Consider the following 18,178-nt stretch of genomic DNA (forward strand, 5'->3'; position numbering starts at 1 on the left):
TGTCAGAAAAGTGCATGCGTACTCTTATGTTGTAGTTACATAGAAACGCTCTTTTCTAGAATACGGTCTGAAAGATTAATAGGATGTTAATAAAAATGAGAAAACAAAGTATTAATTTGTTTGGAAGGGAGATTTACTGAAAATGCTGAATCCAAATACATTTACACGTAAGGCGTAATTTAGTATAAAAAACAATGATTATGCCAAAAATGTAATAGTTGGCATGTATGACACTCGTAATAATTTCATGTGGAATCCAGTGTCTCTTCTGCATCCATATTCTTGTTGGTACAACCAATGTTTCTGTCAAACCTTTAACAATGTTGATATAGACACCAACAATGGAAATGTGACTACTATATTTTACTATGCTTATCCAGATGAAACAAAAAGCACTCCTAAAACATGAAAAATTTATCTGACAAAGACAACAATGTTCAACTCTCTCTTCCACACTGATAAATAAATAAGAATCTTTCAAAATCAAAAAGCAGCACCCCAAGATCATCCCAAACACTGGAATCTATAACATCAATATCCAAAGTCTTGGATGAATGACATATACTGCAACTTGATGAACATGTGCTTTTCTTTACTTACTGACAGGATACAGCTCTCCATCATTATAACAGTAGTTGGGGTCCATAACTGACAGAACTATAGCAGAGCAAAAATTATCAAAGTGTGTATGTGTTTGTGTGTGCATGCATGCACACAAACAAAATGCCAGATAAACATAAAGTAATAATTTTAATTTATGCAAGTGAAATGTATTTTTTTTTTACTGGTATTTTTACATTTCATTTTGTAAGCTGTTAGTATCATTTTTACAAGTCTTTGGTACGACTCTGCTGGGGTTCAAACCTGTGACCTCCTAGGTGGACGCTCTGACGACTAAGCCACCGAAGTGGTCAATACAACAGTCCAATTCAGGCCCATGATTATTACAACAGAGTGTTATAGTGAGTATAAAATGTAATGTCAGTACCAACAAAAACACATTTTATGTCTTATTTACTGAGGCAAGTTTCGTCTGGCACTAAGATTCAGTGCTTGCTGTATGCAGGGACATTTCCAGATTCATCTACAAATGTTTCATTTTGTAAAGTATGTGCATTTTTTTGCCTGCAATTCAGAACTTTTTAACGTAAAGTGTACTAATTCAGGTGAATGTTTACACAACACGTGCAAAAATAACCCCTGCAGACAGTACCTTATCAGTGACAGAAAAATGGAGTGCTACCTGGTTCATGTTATTCTCTTCTTCCTACAAGAAAAACCCAAAGACATATTAACTGCCAATAACTTGAAAACATCCTATAAAATCTCTTGTCTCTTTCCAATCCCATTTGCATTTCTCTTTCCATCTACAAGACCATTTGTTCCGATAGAAAAACACGTATACTTACAATCATGAGAAAAGAAAGTTCCACAGGTATAAAAATGAAAAATTATCTACCAATGGTCTCTAAAGTACAATCTTCAAACTGAATTCAGCCACTGTTGCAGCTGTACAAGTGTTTGTCAGGTCATAAGACATTAGCAGTCAACTAATTGGATTAAAATTTATTACCGGTTTTAATGTCTGGTCAATCAACCTCTAATGATGTAGCATATCACAATTAGCTGATTACTCCAGTACATGCTATTCATTTGCTATGCTTTATGTTTAACTTGTCCAACATGTTCAATGCAAGACATTGTCCTAATATCAATGCAAGACCTAGTCCTAGTATCATTGCAAGACCTTTTCTTAATAAAACTGCAAGACATAGTCCAAATGTCAATGCAAAACAGTCCTTATGTCAATGCAAGACATAGTCCAAATGTCAATGCAAGACATAGTCCAAATGTCAATACAAAACAGAGTCCTACTGTCAATGCAAGACATAGTCCAAATGTCAATGCAAAAGTCCTAATGTCAATGCAAGACAGTCCAAATGTTAATGCAAGACAGTCCAAATGTCAATGCAAGACAGTCCAAATGTCAATGCAAGTCAGTCCAAATGTTAATGCAAGAAAGTCTTAATATCTATGCACAACATAGTCCTAACATTAGTGCCAAGACATAGTACCAAAATCACTGCAAGACAGTCAAAATGTCACCACAAGTGTACTAATATCACAGTAAGACAGTCCTAATACTGATGCAAGACAAAGTCCTAATATTCAATGCAAGAGAGTCCTAATATCTATGAAAGACTTAGACCAATATCAATACAAGCCATAGTCCAATGTTGTTTTTTTAAACCTTTCATTTTCCAAGTTACTCAATCATAAGAGAATTTTGAGAAGGCATGAACTTTCCAGATTCTTTCCCACATGAGACATCGCAAATTGAGAAACCAATTATAATATATATTTCAAAAACTGACACAACTCCATCTCCCAAAAGGTTATTTAAGCTGGACTGCAAAGTTAAAATTTTGAGAAAGATGATCATTCTGATGCAAATAAGTTATCGATACTGAAAACATTGTCTTTTTAAAAAATTCAAACCATGAGATGTATTAAATATATATGATGAAAGTTTACATCATGAATGTAATGATTATTACAATGGTTATTCAACAGAGAGTTGCCTAAAAATGAAATTACAAGATTCATTCCAATTTTCAAAAATACTTCAATTCTGAAGATTTTCCATGTATTAGTATGATGTCCATTCATACAAAAAAGGACATAATATATTTACATTTAAAATATGTACAAATAAGACAATCATTAAATTTCATTTTTTTTAATAGAGCATTTTTTTTCACCATAATTAGGTCCTTTGTTCAAACAAGGGACCTAAGTGGGTCAGAGACTGCTCACCTACATGATATCCAACATACAGACAAATGCAAGAATAGTTGAAGAAATCTGATCAGTACAATGCTTGAAATTTCTTTTACTGATGTTGACTCTTTGAAGGTTTCTCCAGTTTTCATATCTTCATGTATATTTGATTGTATATCAGCATCATTTGCCTTATACTGAGCCCTTTATGCCAGGACACATTGTCAAACCTTGACAATTTCTGACAAAGCTTTTTTTAAAAAAAAAAGTAATACATCTGTTTGCTAAATTTTTAAATAATGGCAGCCATATTTGAAGATGGCTCGATATTATTTCGAACAAGAGTTCCTTGAAGGGCATGATGTTCCATAGGCTGAAAGAACTTCAGGAATTCAAGACCACTTCTTCCATTTAACTACTGAGTGCTGAAACCATCTGATATTCTTCACTGATAAACATTTTTTCATTAGTGGTTGTGGAGGATATAATCAATGTCAGACTAGCACCATTTTTATTTTAAGACCAACAAAACAAGACATCATGAAAAGTCTTCTAATGAAAACCCCATGATGATATGACTCCCTTTTTTGGACTAGTACCAACAAGATTTTCGAGATAGCTCCATATAATGGATTTCTGATAGGTGCACTTTTCATTAAAAACCAACTAGATATAAGTAACACTAATAAGATTTTTCAAGATGGCTGCTGTACAAGACATATTGGATATCAAATCAGTACCATTTGCATTTAGGACCAAGGAGATATCATAAGAAGACTTTTCTTTAGTGACAACCTTATTTCAATACACCCATCCATTCAGAAGGAGTAGTGCCAGCAAGATTTTCAAAATGGCCTCTGCGGCAGCCTTATTGGACATCAGACTGGCACCATTTTCATTTATAATTGACTAGCACCATACCATAATGCAAATTTTCTGTGATCTTCACCCCAGTGTCAATGGGACAGGTGAGTGTGTCACTGAATAAATTGTCTATAATCCATAAAAAATAATAAAGAAAAACTATAAAGACTTTGACCCCAATGAAAAAGGGGTGAGCAAACATGTAGCAGAATGAACTGTCAGAGCTTTTTAATGACCCCTGCCAAGTATGATGTGAAATCTATCAAAAGATGCATAAAATACATACATATGAAAAACTTCAGCCAAAATCATAACTTTTGATCTGGACTTCTGCAGCCCATTTACCACGTTAAATAGAACCTGGATGAGGAAAATAGTATCTAGATCAAGAGTACCTAATGAATATGCGCAGATCTCACTTATCATACAACTTGTTTGAAACCCTAATACGAGTATATTTACCAAGGTGGAGCAAATCCAACTGAATTCGGTTTCCAGAGTGGTTAACATGCTTAGTTAAATATAAGATTACCTCACTAAAATGTCTCAATCTTGATAATAACCAAACACATCCAATAAGACTTTAACAAGCTGGATCAAAATCTAATCAGCTGTCAGAATGTTCACAAGGTCTGCCAATCAAATGTAGGGTCACAACATTAATATGCACAAGTTTCATTCATAATCACACTCAACCAAGATCTTGATGACTTGCCAAGTCTGATCAAAATACTATCAAAATTACTGCCTTGATAGTTATAAAAACTCAATCAGATTCAAGATCATCTCATAAATACAGACCGTTATTGCTCATAATAAAACATGTTATAATGTACCTTTATCCAAGTTCAATAAAAACAGGTATCATCATAGTCGCCATAGTGTTGAAAGGCAGAGCCAATCAGATTTAAAATCACATGATAAATCTGACAAGCTCAGCCAATCACATGCAAGATCATCTTAATATACACAGATCCTATGTACGATCACATCATTAGTATGTATATCATGCATTATCAAACTGCTCTGAGCACTGATTTATATAAGCAAATAATTCAAGTTTTACCAAAATCAGATTATAAATATGGACTTGAGATAGTCATCAGATAATTACTGCCAGACAAACCAAAAAATGACTGAGGACAAATGATGCACGATGGATACAGGTTTATACCACAAGTCTGATGCCAGGTTGGCTGAAAAGCTTGTGACAAAAGTCAAATGGCAACTATTAAAAGTATGAAAAAGAATACTATGGTCATGAACTCCTTCCTCTAGGTCTGTAAAATATGAGCCTCAATAAACAGAACTTCTGTTATCGAAGATAAGTATTGGATAAAATTAAAATCACAAAAAAGCTTTGCTGACATAACTTTACTCTTGCCTCCTCCTGCATCCCAACTCTACCCCAATTATCGAGATGAATCAATCGACAAACAATGAACATGACCAATGAAAAGAGCGCAAGTAAAATGATTTGCAAATATCCTTGTCTCTGATGACCATATGTACTAGGTTTTACAGCAATCCACTAAAAACTGCAAGAGAAGCTGCATTCACAAAATTATGATTCACATAGCATCCAGCAAGTCAAGATAGGCAATAACTCTTAATAAAATCATGACAGCAAAATGATTTGTCCAATATGTGCATCTTCAGATGATGAACATGTGTACCAAATTTCACAGCAATTCCCAAACACCACCAAGATAGCTGTCCTTCCCAAACACCACCAAGATAGCTGTCCTTCCCAAACACCATCAAGAGAGCTGTCCTTCCCAAACACCATCAAGATAGCTGTCCTTCCCAAACACCACCAAGATAGCTGTCCTTCACAAACACCACCAAGATAGCTGTCCTTCCCAAACACCATCAAGATAGCTGTCCTTCCCAAACACCATCAAGACAGCTGTCCTTCCCAAACACCACCAAGAGAGCTGTCCTTCCCAAACACCATCAAGATAGCTGTCCTTCCCAAACACCATCAAGATAGCTGTCCTTCACAAACACCATCAAGATAGCTGTCCTTCACAAACACCATCAAGATAGCTGTCATTCAGTGGTTCTGCCTTACATGGCATTCAGCTCCAAAACATAAAGAGCAAAATAATGACCATCCATTGAGGGGGAGGGACAAAAATTATTTACAAGACGGCCTTGCTGGCAAAGAGCACCTTGTTCATTAAGGACCAACTAGACATCATTAAAAGTCTCCTGGTGAAAACCCAATGACAATATTACTTTCTCTCTGGAGGAGTAGTAATACATTTTTTTTTAAAATGGCTACATTGTTGACCATACTGACCTTTTTGATCGGCATCATTCTCATTCAGGACAAACTAGACACGGTGTTGACAGGCAGAGCCAATCAAAATCACATCACAAATCTGCCAAGATCTTGGACATAACTGTACTTATCCAAGATCTTGACGACTTAAGCCTATGTACTAAAACTGGAAATAGTCATTTGAGTGGTAACAACAAGATTTTCAAGCCAACTCCTGCGGTAGCCATTTGGGCACCAGATCAGCTCTTTTAATTCACGGCCAACTAGACAACATATATGAAGTCTTCTGGTGAAAACCTCATTTCAGTATACAGAGTAGCAATACAATTTTCAAAATGGCTGCTTTGGCAGCTGTATTGAACATCAGATCATGACCTTTTTCATTTAGGTCAAACTAGACATCATCAGAAGTCTTTCCTTAAAAACCCATGTTGATATGACCATCCATCCAGGTGAAGTAGCCATAACAAGATTTATGAGATGACAACTTTAACAACAACATTGGACGTAGAAGTGGCACTATTTTCATTAAGCACCAACCAGATCATGAAATTAACGTGTGCAGTGTCATGGCAATTCTCCAAGAAGTGTAGGAAGAGTTCTGATAAACGTATTCTAGTGGATAGATAGACAATGAGACAACATACCATCATAAAAAGTCTTCAGCTCTATGGCCGATAGAACTAAACACCTCCAAGAATCAACAGAGATTTAAATTTCAGAACATGAACATCTTTAAATGCTCGGGTGTAATTACAATAATTTCACACTAACCTTTTATGCATTCTATGAAGAAAAAAAATATAAAATTGTCTAGACAGTAAACCTGTAGCAGTTGGTAGAAAAAATGAACCAAAAAATTCATCTGGCAATCTGAAATGAGCTACAAATTTCTATTTTGAAAAAAAAAGGGGAGAAAACTAAATACACTAAGGGAGAGAAGAGAAAATGAATACAGATGCATCATTTTGTTCAGTGGCTACTGTATTTTTGTTTGCATTATACATTGTGGCTGAGATGAAGTATCATTTTTAATCATTTAATAAAAGTGACTTAATAAATATGATTTTTTTTCCTTTCCTGCTTCTATTCAGAAAACAGAATTAGTATAAAACATTTTTTCCATCATGCTGTAATGGAGGAAACTCGACCCTGGGATGCATCCCTTGATTAAAGTTCCAGCTTAGAACATCTATACCTTTTTAAGAGTTAATGTATTAAAAAAAATGACTTTGCATTTAAGGATTGTATCCATTTTGCCTTTGTTTTGAATGCCTTTTAAGGATACCTAAATTTACACAGTACCATACAGATAGGACTGTGTTGATGTGCCACTGAATCATATATATTTCTCTTTGTCAAGAGGAATAAATGAAAGCAGACTAATGAGCCTCCATCGGTAGAAGGCAGAGTTCTAATCTGAACTTTATCAAAGTTTTTCATTAAAGAAACTACAGAGCAAGAGAAGGAAATATATCACAGCCAAAAAGGCATGTAACCCTTCGTTTTAATGTACAAGGAATTTTTTAATGTCTAAGAACAACATTCATCATTGATGTGCACACTGAACTTGTGGACCGGAATGAGCTTCATCTTGGTCTTCATCATATGCCTCACCCCTCCGGCCACTTGCACCATCCTGTGATCTGTCCCACTCCACCATATTCACTTCTTCAACATGCTCTCCTTCAGGGATTGTTACCTTTTCTCTAACTGGAAGTAGTTTCTCAAGTTTCTACAGGAAGAGAAAAAGTATCATTCATGGGACTACTGTATCAAACATATAGATCTGTTTAATTTCAACAGATGATCACCTTATTTTTTTCAGAATTTCCTGAAGACAACCAAATGCAAAGTCTGATCAATTCACAAGTCACTGTGTTCATAACTTCAACAAAGTACAAAATTGCAAATAAAGGCATTTGACTTGACCCCAAGGTCAATTATGTCTGGTTTTTAAAACTCCTTCATAAAAGTGCTGATATGTTGAAGGTCATATCTGTGCCATTTTCATACAGAAACAATTAAATATTGCAAGAAATGTTTTAGTGCAAAACCCAGATGTCAATAAAACTAATCATAAAAGAGCAGTAATATTAACAAGATTTTTGTACTGGCCATGTAGGAGGTCAGATGAGCACATTTTGCAAAGGACCAACCAAAAATGGTGGGAAAAAGATTATATCAGTTTACAGGGATCGTCCTGGGCTTCGCCAATGTCGCAAATTGCGATTTTTTTTCCTTATTGGCGACAAAAATATCCCATCTGGCGATTTTTTTGGCGACATACTTTTTGGTTATTTAATTTGTACATACAATCATGGATTTGGACTGGATAAATTAAAAGGCAGAACGAAAGGAAGCCACAAACTTGACTAAGCAATGCATTGGAATCAATCTGTTACACAAACGATCCTTTGTTCTTATTGACAACCCCATCTTTACAGTGCATTGTTACATCATAATCTGCTTATGCTGACATCTGGGCTGAGGACTGTATGCTGCGATACAGTCAATCATGCTACCGCATTATACCTACAACTGACCGACTTCTGAAGACGCGAATAGAACAGATACAATTAATTGTATGGCTAATCCTTCTGTTTTTTTTATACATATACCAATACAATAGTTTTGCTGAACCTTCATAGAAAACTGATAACCTTTGAAGTACCGACTACTGTGTATAAATACAAAGCAAATGGAAAAAAATCTCAATCACATTACATCTGTCGCCAGTGCAGCATTTTACTCATTGATCTTTTCCTTTTGCCATCAGTCCCGTGTTACGGCTGCAGAGACTTAAACTCCGCAACAAGAAATAGCAAAAAAAAAAAAAAAAAACAGTTTTGCATAATTAATAATAATTATTTATTTCTCAAAATACAGGAGTGAAAGAATCCCTAAATTGGGTGTGAATTTATGCTTATATATACGGTCCAGTATTGCCAGGTGTTGACTCGTGTACGTTTCATTCGTGGGAATGGAGATCCTATTTTTCTTGTTGAGAAAATTTATACAGCATTCAGTGATCATTCTTGGGAGTTAGGAAGCAATTCGCTACAAGCTTTGTAAAGCTAGCCATGGGGGACGGGGCTGCTGAGAGACTACTGGTGTCACCTGTCAGCACTGTAGACTGTGAACGTGGATTCCGTATGATGAACCTCATAAAAACTGACATCAGAAATAAGCTCTGCATCTCATCTCTCGAGAATTTAATGAGAATCAGCATGTACAGATGTGAAAAATTAGACTTTGAAACTGCATTCAACAAGTGGGCAGCCCTAAAATTGCGACGGATCTTCATGTAACACTTTGTAACATTTTGTTAATGCTTGTTGTAATTAAAGTATTAACTAACCCATCTTTTGTAATTTTCATTGCCTGTTACATTAATAGACTAAATTAACACTTGGAAAAATGTACACTACTTGTTTTGGCGACACTTTTTGAAAATTGGCGACAAAATATTGAGGTTGGTGATTTTTTTTGCGACAGCTTTTTAAAAGCCAGGACCATCCCTGGTTTATCTGCGAAGGTGGACCAAAATCCTATATAGATCTGGTCTCCAGACTGCTAACTTGCTTACCCAATCAGAGTATCTTATTATTATGAATAGATCTTGCTCATAATCACTCATCCAATATCTTGAGAATACAAGACTACTTATATGAATTTTAGACAAGATTATATTCAACTAAAACCTTCATTACACAGGCCTATTTACCAACTATGTTCAAAAACCCAAGGAAAAAAATCTTAAATGGTCAAAAAAGACCATCAATCAGATGGAAGATGTAATTAATATGCACGTCTCATTTAAAACAAAAATCATCCAACATCTTGACAATAATAGCTTAGTTACGAAATTTTATTACTATCCAGCTCATGTGAGTTCCTGATCATATAAGCCAATGTTTGAAGTCTGTTATAAAACAAATCAAAACACATTGCTTCCAGAGTGACAAGCAGCTTAGCCAATCAGAAGCAAGATCATCTGATTAATATGCACGGATCTTGCACATTATCAAACTTGCCCAAGATTTTGATGATATAAGCACATACTCAAGAGTGTGATCAAAGACTTCTGATCAAAGTGAGATCAGAAATACAACTTCCAGAGTGAAAACAAACCTGTGGCAATCGCATACAAAATCACTTTATTAGTATGCAGAAGTCTCACTGATTATCTAACTCATCTGAGATTTTGACGATACAAGCATCCAATCAGAAATCTGGCCTCCATAGTAACAAGGTCAGCCAATAAGCTGCAAGATTACCCCATTTATATCTGTGAATCTTGCTATTAATGAACCAGTACAAGGTCTTTACAATATAAGCACATATTTACAAATTAGAATAGAAATTTGGCATCCTGAATCGTAACAGTTTCAGTCAATCAGATGCAAGATAACCACAATAAAATGCATGGAGTTCCCTTATTAATGAACTCATCCCAAGATTTTGATGTTGTTGTTGTGGGTTTTAATGCAATTTTTCAGCACACGATAAGCTATGCATCCCGGGAAGAACCACCGACCGACGAGAAATTACTGGCAAGCTTTCTCACATGCCCACATTGGTTGAATCCTAGACTTGAACCCATGCAGACAGAGGTGAGATGGCAGTGATCCGTAATGGAAAGCACTTTAGACCACTTGGCGCCCCAGATTTTGATGATATAAACCCATTCAAATTTTTATCAAAACTGTATTAAGAAATATGGACATCTGAGTGTAAACAAGCAGTTGGTGATTAAAGATTGATGAATGACATACTTGTGCCTGACACATGGTCATACCAATGGCAAATTAAAAAATCAAATTTAATGGCATGGAAACAAAATAATTCATAGCATTCATAACAGCAGTCCCTCAAAGGAACTGGTGCTCTATGGATAAAAAGAATGTACAGGGGGTTTAATTTCTGTTCCGTTTTCAACATGTACTGCTTGCTGATGCTATTTCTTCAAATTCTATAATCAACAGTTTGATCATGCAGACGCTTTGCATGAAAAATGTGTGCAGTTTAACGTTAGTCTGGTTCCCTGCTTCATGTCACTAATATGAAACAGGGATCCAAATCAAATATGGATGAACCAATTATCCAGACTTTTCAGCAACAATCATTTTTCCACAGTTTTTGCTTTTATTCATAAGTCTGTATTTTAAGGGTCATTTTCATAAGTCTTACGGCAAAATCATAAGAACTGGCAGGTTTGTAAAGGTAGTGAAATTAAATGTGAACTATTATTACCTGTAAAAGGTAGAACTGAACAATGATGTCATAAGAGAAGAAAAACTGGTGATTACAGGATTATAAGGCCTAAGGCAAATGTATGAAATTTTGTAATCTACATGCAATGAAAAGGTATGTACCTTGATTTTTTCCTCTGTTGTAAAGTTCTGAGGTGGGAAAACAACATCAAATTTGATAATGAGATTCCCCTTCTCAAAAGGGTTTTTGAAGATTGGAAAACCTTCTCCTGGGATACATTTTACTGCTCCTACAACAAAAATTGCATAATGATGTACAAAACAACCAAGGCTAATAAATCTGTATAAAATATATTAATGACTTCAGGTATGAGTTGTAAAATACAACAGATGCATATTACAAATGCTGCATAGTTACCAGATTCATCTATTGAATAACAACAGTCATGTTTATCTGAACAATGTCTATCAATAATTTGTCACAGTCTATTCGTAAATTTAACAACTTGTCCGTACCTATGCAAAAACTAATAGTTTGTCCATCATAAACAATCTGAAAGTGTATCATGAAATACCAATGTGGTTAACTTCAGTGTTTCAATTTTCTACATAATCTGCGAGTGTAGTGTAGTGACACTGCAATGTCAAAATGGGTATTTATCTTCCAAAATAAATACATATTTTCAAGTACAGTAAAAACTGCTATGAGCGACCCCGTCATTTCCGACCACAATCGTAATGCATGGATCGATTTTATTATATAAATGCTGTTATGAGCGACCACCTGCAGAATGCAACCAGCAGCAGCAATGTCTTGGCTAAATATGTATTTTTACACTGCTATGAACGACCACATCTCAAAAACAAGGACACACTCGACCAACCTTTATTTAATCCCTGGAAAAACAAACGCTCATACCATTCTAAATTTTAAAAAAATTTAAAAAATAGGCTGGCTAACGATGTCTGAATTTGTTTTAGCTATGCTTATAGTGTTTTATACTTTTTGTTGTAAATGAGACTGAAGTTTATGAAGATTATTTCCAAGTCTGGTTCCCTGCTTTGTATGCTCCCTGCATTATTCTCTGCTATTTGCTATGGGGTGAGCAACACAGGGAACATAAAAACTAGGGAATCAGTCTAATTATTCCCAAACTTAACCTGCTTCCCCACCTTATCATAGGACCCGGCATCCCTATCAACGACCGTATCATGAGAACAGACAGACACTACTGACCTATATGTAACCAAATGTTACAATGACCAAAATCAAACATAAAAGGTATATAAACAAAAAGATTGTTGCTACCAGTGATAGATGCAGCAGCTGTATACCAGGCTAATGTACATGTCATTAATTGCCATTATAGTGCCAAAATTGACATATTATTCACGCATATTGTTTATCTTTAGAGTTAATTGTATTGCTGGGGATGAATAAGGTCATTGTCTATTAAACCAGCAAGAGAAAATCATTTGTGGGATTCGATTGATAGTGTTCAAGACTTGTGATGTTTGTTGTATTTCCCTGATGTTAAGTGATTACATCCCAATCACAAAGCTGTTGTCTATTCAAGTTGGCGCAACCAGGTTACACACTTTGCTTTAGAGTTAATCCCTGTATGTCATCTTTGAATTAAGCCACTGACTTTTGTCTGAGTAAATGGTTCTGTTTCTAGATGAGATAACTGTTTCTTTTTATTTCATTAATTGTTAGATATGCAACGCACATGTATAGATTTTTCATGTTTTCCCACAGCCCAGTCAAATAATTATTGTAACTGCAGAAAGTGAAAAAGGGCAGACCACTCGCAAAAAAGTGGTTTAAATGTCGGTAAACAAATTTAGGTTGTTATAAAGGAAAACTAGTGATTCAGAAACGATTTCACATGCTAAAATATGTGATCTTCAAATGTAAATGTGATTTCATGTTTAATGATAGAAGTATATCTTTATTGCTATATAATTTTGTTTTTAGATAAATAAATACAATATTTTAGCAAGAACTATTAATAAAGAATAGGAGATAAGTACAGTGACTGTGGTTATTTTTCTTGAAATTGTTCTGAAACATGACCTTGGAAACTTGTTCTTTTCGTACTACCTGCTATGAGAGACCACCTGTCTTGAGAGACTGCTTTTTGTTGGAAGAAGGGGTGGTCTCTCATAACAGGTTTTACTGAGCAAAACATCACATATCTATTGTCATTATGTCAAAATATAAAGTCTTGGCAATACACCAATCAATTCAAGTTTTGGGCAATGTTATTGCTTTAGATAAATTTCAGAATTTTCCATTGCCCACAATACACCCATGTCATTTTTGACATCTACATAAGGAAACAAATGAATGATTATATCACTATGTTAAATAATGCAGGATATGGGTCAGAATTAAATCACATGTATTTGTTGTACCTGGATGTATGATTTCTCCTGGTGGGTTTTTGATTAACAAGTCTCGACCATCCAGCTGTTTGATTGTAAACTGGAATCCACAGAGGGCATCCGTCAGGCTAATACTGTGTTTGCAGATCAAGTTATCACGGTCACGAGTGAACAAGTCATGATCTTTCTGTTGCAGCATAATTATCACATCACCAGGCTCTACGTCGGGCTGCAATGTAACAAAAGTATCATCTTTAAGACGATTTTCTGCTTCAGTCATTTACTGCTTTTGTAATTTAAACAGATCCCTGAAAAGCCTTGACCAAAAACAAATCTGAATGAACCCACAAGAAATCCATTTCTTCCATTGTATTCTTGATAAATGACATATGAAATCCTTTCAATTTTCATTTAAATATCAAATCTGGTCACAGAAGTATTCTATGCCAGTGTGCTATCAAATTTAATGTGATGTGATTTGGAGTTTTAACATAGCTTTAACAATTTTTCTGTCATATCGCTACAATGTCTGCAGTGTATGGTGACGTCTAGCACTGGGGCATCATAACACAGACATGTAGCATGATGTAACACCCAGTCACATTATCCTGACACTAGGCCCACCTCTTAATGCTGAGAGCCAAGCGAGGTAACTGCTAGTAGCATCTTTAAAAGCCTTTGGTACGACTCGGCCATGGTTCGAACCCACAACCTCCTGCATCTGAGGCGGACACTCTAACCACTAGGCCATTGGAGTGGTCATCAGATTTAATAAAATTTTGTTAAACAGTTTTAGATAATGAGTTGTTGAAAGGTTGGTCTATTTTTAGTAATGGTGGTGGATTAGTATCATGTATGTGCAAGGTCTTCAAGACAGGATGCTATCTGCAAACTTTGAAATTTGTTATGCGTGTGGTACTGGAGAAGATGAAAACAGCAACTGTTGAAGGCAAGACATAACATGCACAGGCCCATTAGGCAAAAAGAAAATGTTTCCAGTCATGCTGGTTTTAAAATTATGGTAGGTAGATTACATTTTTTCTTTTCTTTTTTTATAGACATAATACATATTATAATGATAAGTATATAAAATGTACTAAGCACTTCTAAGTACTGGACAAAAACAAATCTATTTAGGGAATTTTTTTTAAGCATCGGGGAAAAAGTGATACGGTCAGCAATGAGAAATTGCAATGGTCAGCCAACCAAAAATACACAAATAGATTTGGGGAGGCTTGATTTTTACAAGGGCATTTTGAGAGGCCACAATGACAAAATTAAAGATGTCAGTGGGTATCCAAATACATGGGTACCTGCCCGTTGATAATAATGCGGATAATAAAATGAGCCATAGTGTATCCATTCACCACATACAAGTTTTCTGCCAGTGCTTGTTAAAGCTGCACTCACTTTGCTTTCACACTGACAACCCTTTTGACTGAGCCATAAATATGTGTACATTTTCAGTGCCAAGCAAACGTCTGACTCTTCCAGTAAATAATTGAACTTGATCCCATAGCTTGCTTTCCTGTATGACAACCCCTGAGATACATCTTTTCAGTCTTCTGTCTGAAGGGGTATAGCTACCCTAGCCGATTTCAACTACTTGGGAAACTGCTCTATAGGGTTGTTATTTTCCACAGTTCAAAGGTATTGTCTGTTTGTTATCTCTGCTCCAAAATAAGATTTTTCACTATAAGTACAAGTTTCATTAATCTGAGCATTGCTGACTACTCTTCCAGTTTTATTATCTGCTCCACAATGTATTAGGGTCTTAAGTAATATCAATTTTAAAGATTACTAACATGAAAACTATTTGGTGAAGTCAAGCTAACACCATTACATCCTGAACAAACTATTCACCCTAAGAAAAGTTCCTTAGAAACCCCACGTCAATAATGCCATGCATTCAAGAGAAGTGGCAATAAAAAGATTTGCCATGGTGGCCACTGTCTGGTCAGATTCACACGAGTTTCATTTGGAACCAAACAAAAGGCATAGATTACCTTTTTTTGACCACATATACTTGCATTTTTTTCACGAGTAAAGATATCAACTTGCAAAAATGTTATTTCTAATGGCAATTATTTTACGCAAGTTACTTTTAATATTCTTTAATGTAATCCTGCAGTAAGAAGAAACCATAGGTGAAATTGTATAAAACCGCTAATACCAAAAACCCAATGCCTCCTCATGGTCAAGATGCTGGTAATTCTGAACCCTAACTTGGCTAATTTTTAAGGCATTCTGGAAAACCACTTTTTGGAGAAAAATGTTTCTTTCATAACACTTAATCATAATACATTAGGAATATGACCTCGCAAGACAGCCCTCCCAAACAAAAGTTTAGTCATAAGAAAGGTAAAAGCGATCTCCTGTTGGATAGTGGGATTGGCACCAAATACAGTCAATACATAAATTAATGGCAGAGTGGAATGCAAGCTCTACCAGTAAATGTAATACAGTGGTTGGTAACCTATTTTACATAGCATGCCACTTTTTTTCCTGGATTAAATACAAAATGAATGAGCACATGCCACCAGTAAGAGAGTAACACTGTTCAAATTGATGTTTTTTGCTGCCCTTCACATGCCACACAAAACCTCTTGAAGTGACACTTTGTTGCATGTGTGCCATAGGTTGCCGACCCCCTGATGTAATGGCTGGGTGGTTGGAAGGGTGTATCATTATCGTGTTTGGTTAAGTATTATTAAAAAAACATTTTATTCCAAAAAATTCATATCTGGTATATTTTACCTGGTCATAAGGACCATAGGAGAATCGATAACATGTGGAAGAGGTCACAACCCAGATCTGCCAACCCCGACGAGTCGATCTCAGTAAGGGATCTGATTTTTTTCCGCAAGATTGACCAGTTTTCAGTAAGGTGTAAAAAAAAAATACCAATAACTGCTATTTTAAAGTGGGAAAACATAATTAAAAGTTTGAAGCTGCAACGATAACATTAAATTCAATTGAAAAGTTTTGTAAAGTATGTGTAAGCCTTATTTACCACTAGTACAGTTGCACAAACTTTAGTTCCAAACTTAATGCAACTCTATGGCTTGTTGCTATCTCTCAACTTTACATAATTCTTGAATTCTTTTTCCATTTCATAGAACAACGGCAATCATATCTCCTGCCACAAGACATACTCAAATTGGCACGTAATGTCCAATAAACATAACTGTGTTCATAAGAATCTAAATATTCCTTTTATTCTTCTGTGTTGATTATTAACACTTTCTAGAGGCTTACTTTCCATTTCATCTTAAACAAGCATCACTTTCAGGATGCCATTTTTAAAAAATTCTATAATCAACAGTTTGATCATGCAGACGTTTCACATGAACAAATAGGTAGCTTAAAGTGTCTGGGGTGCTTCTGTAAAGTTAGTCTGGTTCCCTAACTAATTTCAATAATTCTAATATGAAACCTGGATCCAAATAAAACACAGATGAATCAACTATCCGGATTTTTCGGCAACGATCATTTTCCATAGTTTTTGCGTGTATTCCTTAAGTTTGTATTTTAAGGGCAATTTTTGTAAGACTTGCAGCAAAATCATAAGAATTGGCAAGTCTGACAACCACTTACCTACGAGAAGGCCTATCTCAAGTCCCCTAATGTATGTAATGCAGTTTCAACTACTGTTGTTGTTGTTGTTGTTGTAGGGTTTAACGCCATTTTTCAGAACAAGATAGGCTATACATGGCGGCCAGTATAATTGGTGGAGGAAGAACCCTGGAAAACCCCGGGAAGAACCACCAATCCACGATAAGCTACTGGCAGGCTTTCTCACGTACCAACGTTAGCCGAGGCTGAGACTCGAACTCACGCAGACAGAGGTGAGATGGCAGTGATCCATAACGGTGAGCACTTTAGACCACTCAGCCACTCGGGGCCCCCATTTCAACTACTGAAATATAACTATGCCCAATATGCCTCAAAAACAGCTCAATGGGAAACATTCTTCATCTGCAAATTTGGCAGCCAGTTGTGTTGCTGCTATAGGTCCCACAAGGTCAAGCTAGTCCCTTGGAGATGAAAGATCTCAGATTAAGCTAAAGAAAGTTGCCTCTGACCCCTCTCCTACAGCTTATAAAATATCCGTTAGGGAACAGTTGCATTCTAATGCAATGATGCTGGTGATTACCCTAGCCTAAAAAAATGCAAAATAATTTTGTTTGATCTTGGCCTATTCTCTGAATGGAGAGCAAATAACCCATCTTATCCAAATCAAAACAGCCTGAGCTGAGATATCTACCTTTCCCTCATTCAAATGTAATAATAGAAAAGGTCTCCTTAGGTCCAGCAGATAGCACCAAGTGAGGAGTCCAACATGGAAAAGTAGTTTCACCATAAAAGACAGAATGCCCAGAAATGGGAACCTGTTCTCGATAATGCAGGGGCCATTATATGAAAATCGATTCATCCTCATGGAGCTATAGATAATTTGGGTCATCTGACATTGCATTTCACTTATCCTGCCTGATGTGGCTAGGATATCTAGGAAGCAGGTCTTATAAAAGTAATGAACTAATAATACGCTAGATGGCAGTTCAAATGATGCCTTATTCGATAATATCATAACCCATTGTTGATTCCTTTTTGTGCACAGGGTGATAGTTTCCAGTCATGA

The 18,178-nt window shown here is 35.8% G+C and overlaps 1 protein-coding gene across 1 annotated transcript in view; it reads right to left on the reverse strand.

The window, feature by feature from the left end:
* Positions 1-111: 111 nt before the first annotated feature.
* The window catches only part of LOC149787342 (dnaJ homolog subfamily A member 2-like), a 40,877-nt gene continuing 22,810 nt past the window's right edge, over positions 112-18,178 (reverse strand). The window contains exons 8-10 of the mRNA XM_089977895.1: positions 13,567-13,765; positions 11,311-11,438; positions 112-7,667 (exon numbers count right to left, since the gene is read on the reverse strand). Of these exons, the coding sequence (XP_089834021.1) occupies positions 7,482-7,667; positions 11,311-11,438; positions 13,567-13,765 (513 nt within the window). The 3' untranslated portion in view covers positions 112-7,481. The remainder of the gene's footprint in view (positions 7,668-11,310; positions 11,439-13,566; positions 13,766-18,178) is intronic.

Source organism: Sinohyriopsis cumingii, chromosome 12, assembly GCF_028554795.1.
Source record: "Sinohyriopsis cumingii isolate HCF-2022 chromosome 12, ASM2855479v2, whole genome shotgun sequence".
Classification (NCBI taxonomy): Eukaryota; Metazoa; Mollusca; class Bivalvia; order Unionida; family Unionidae; genus Sinohyriopsis; species Sinohyriopsis cumingii.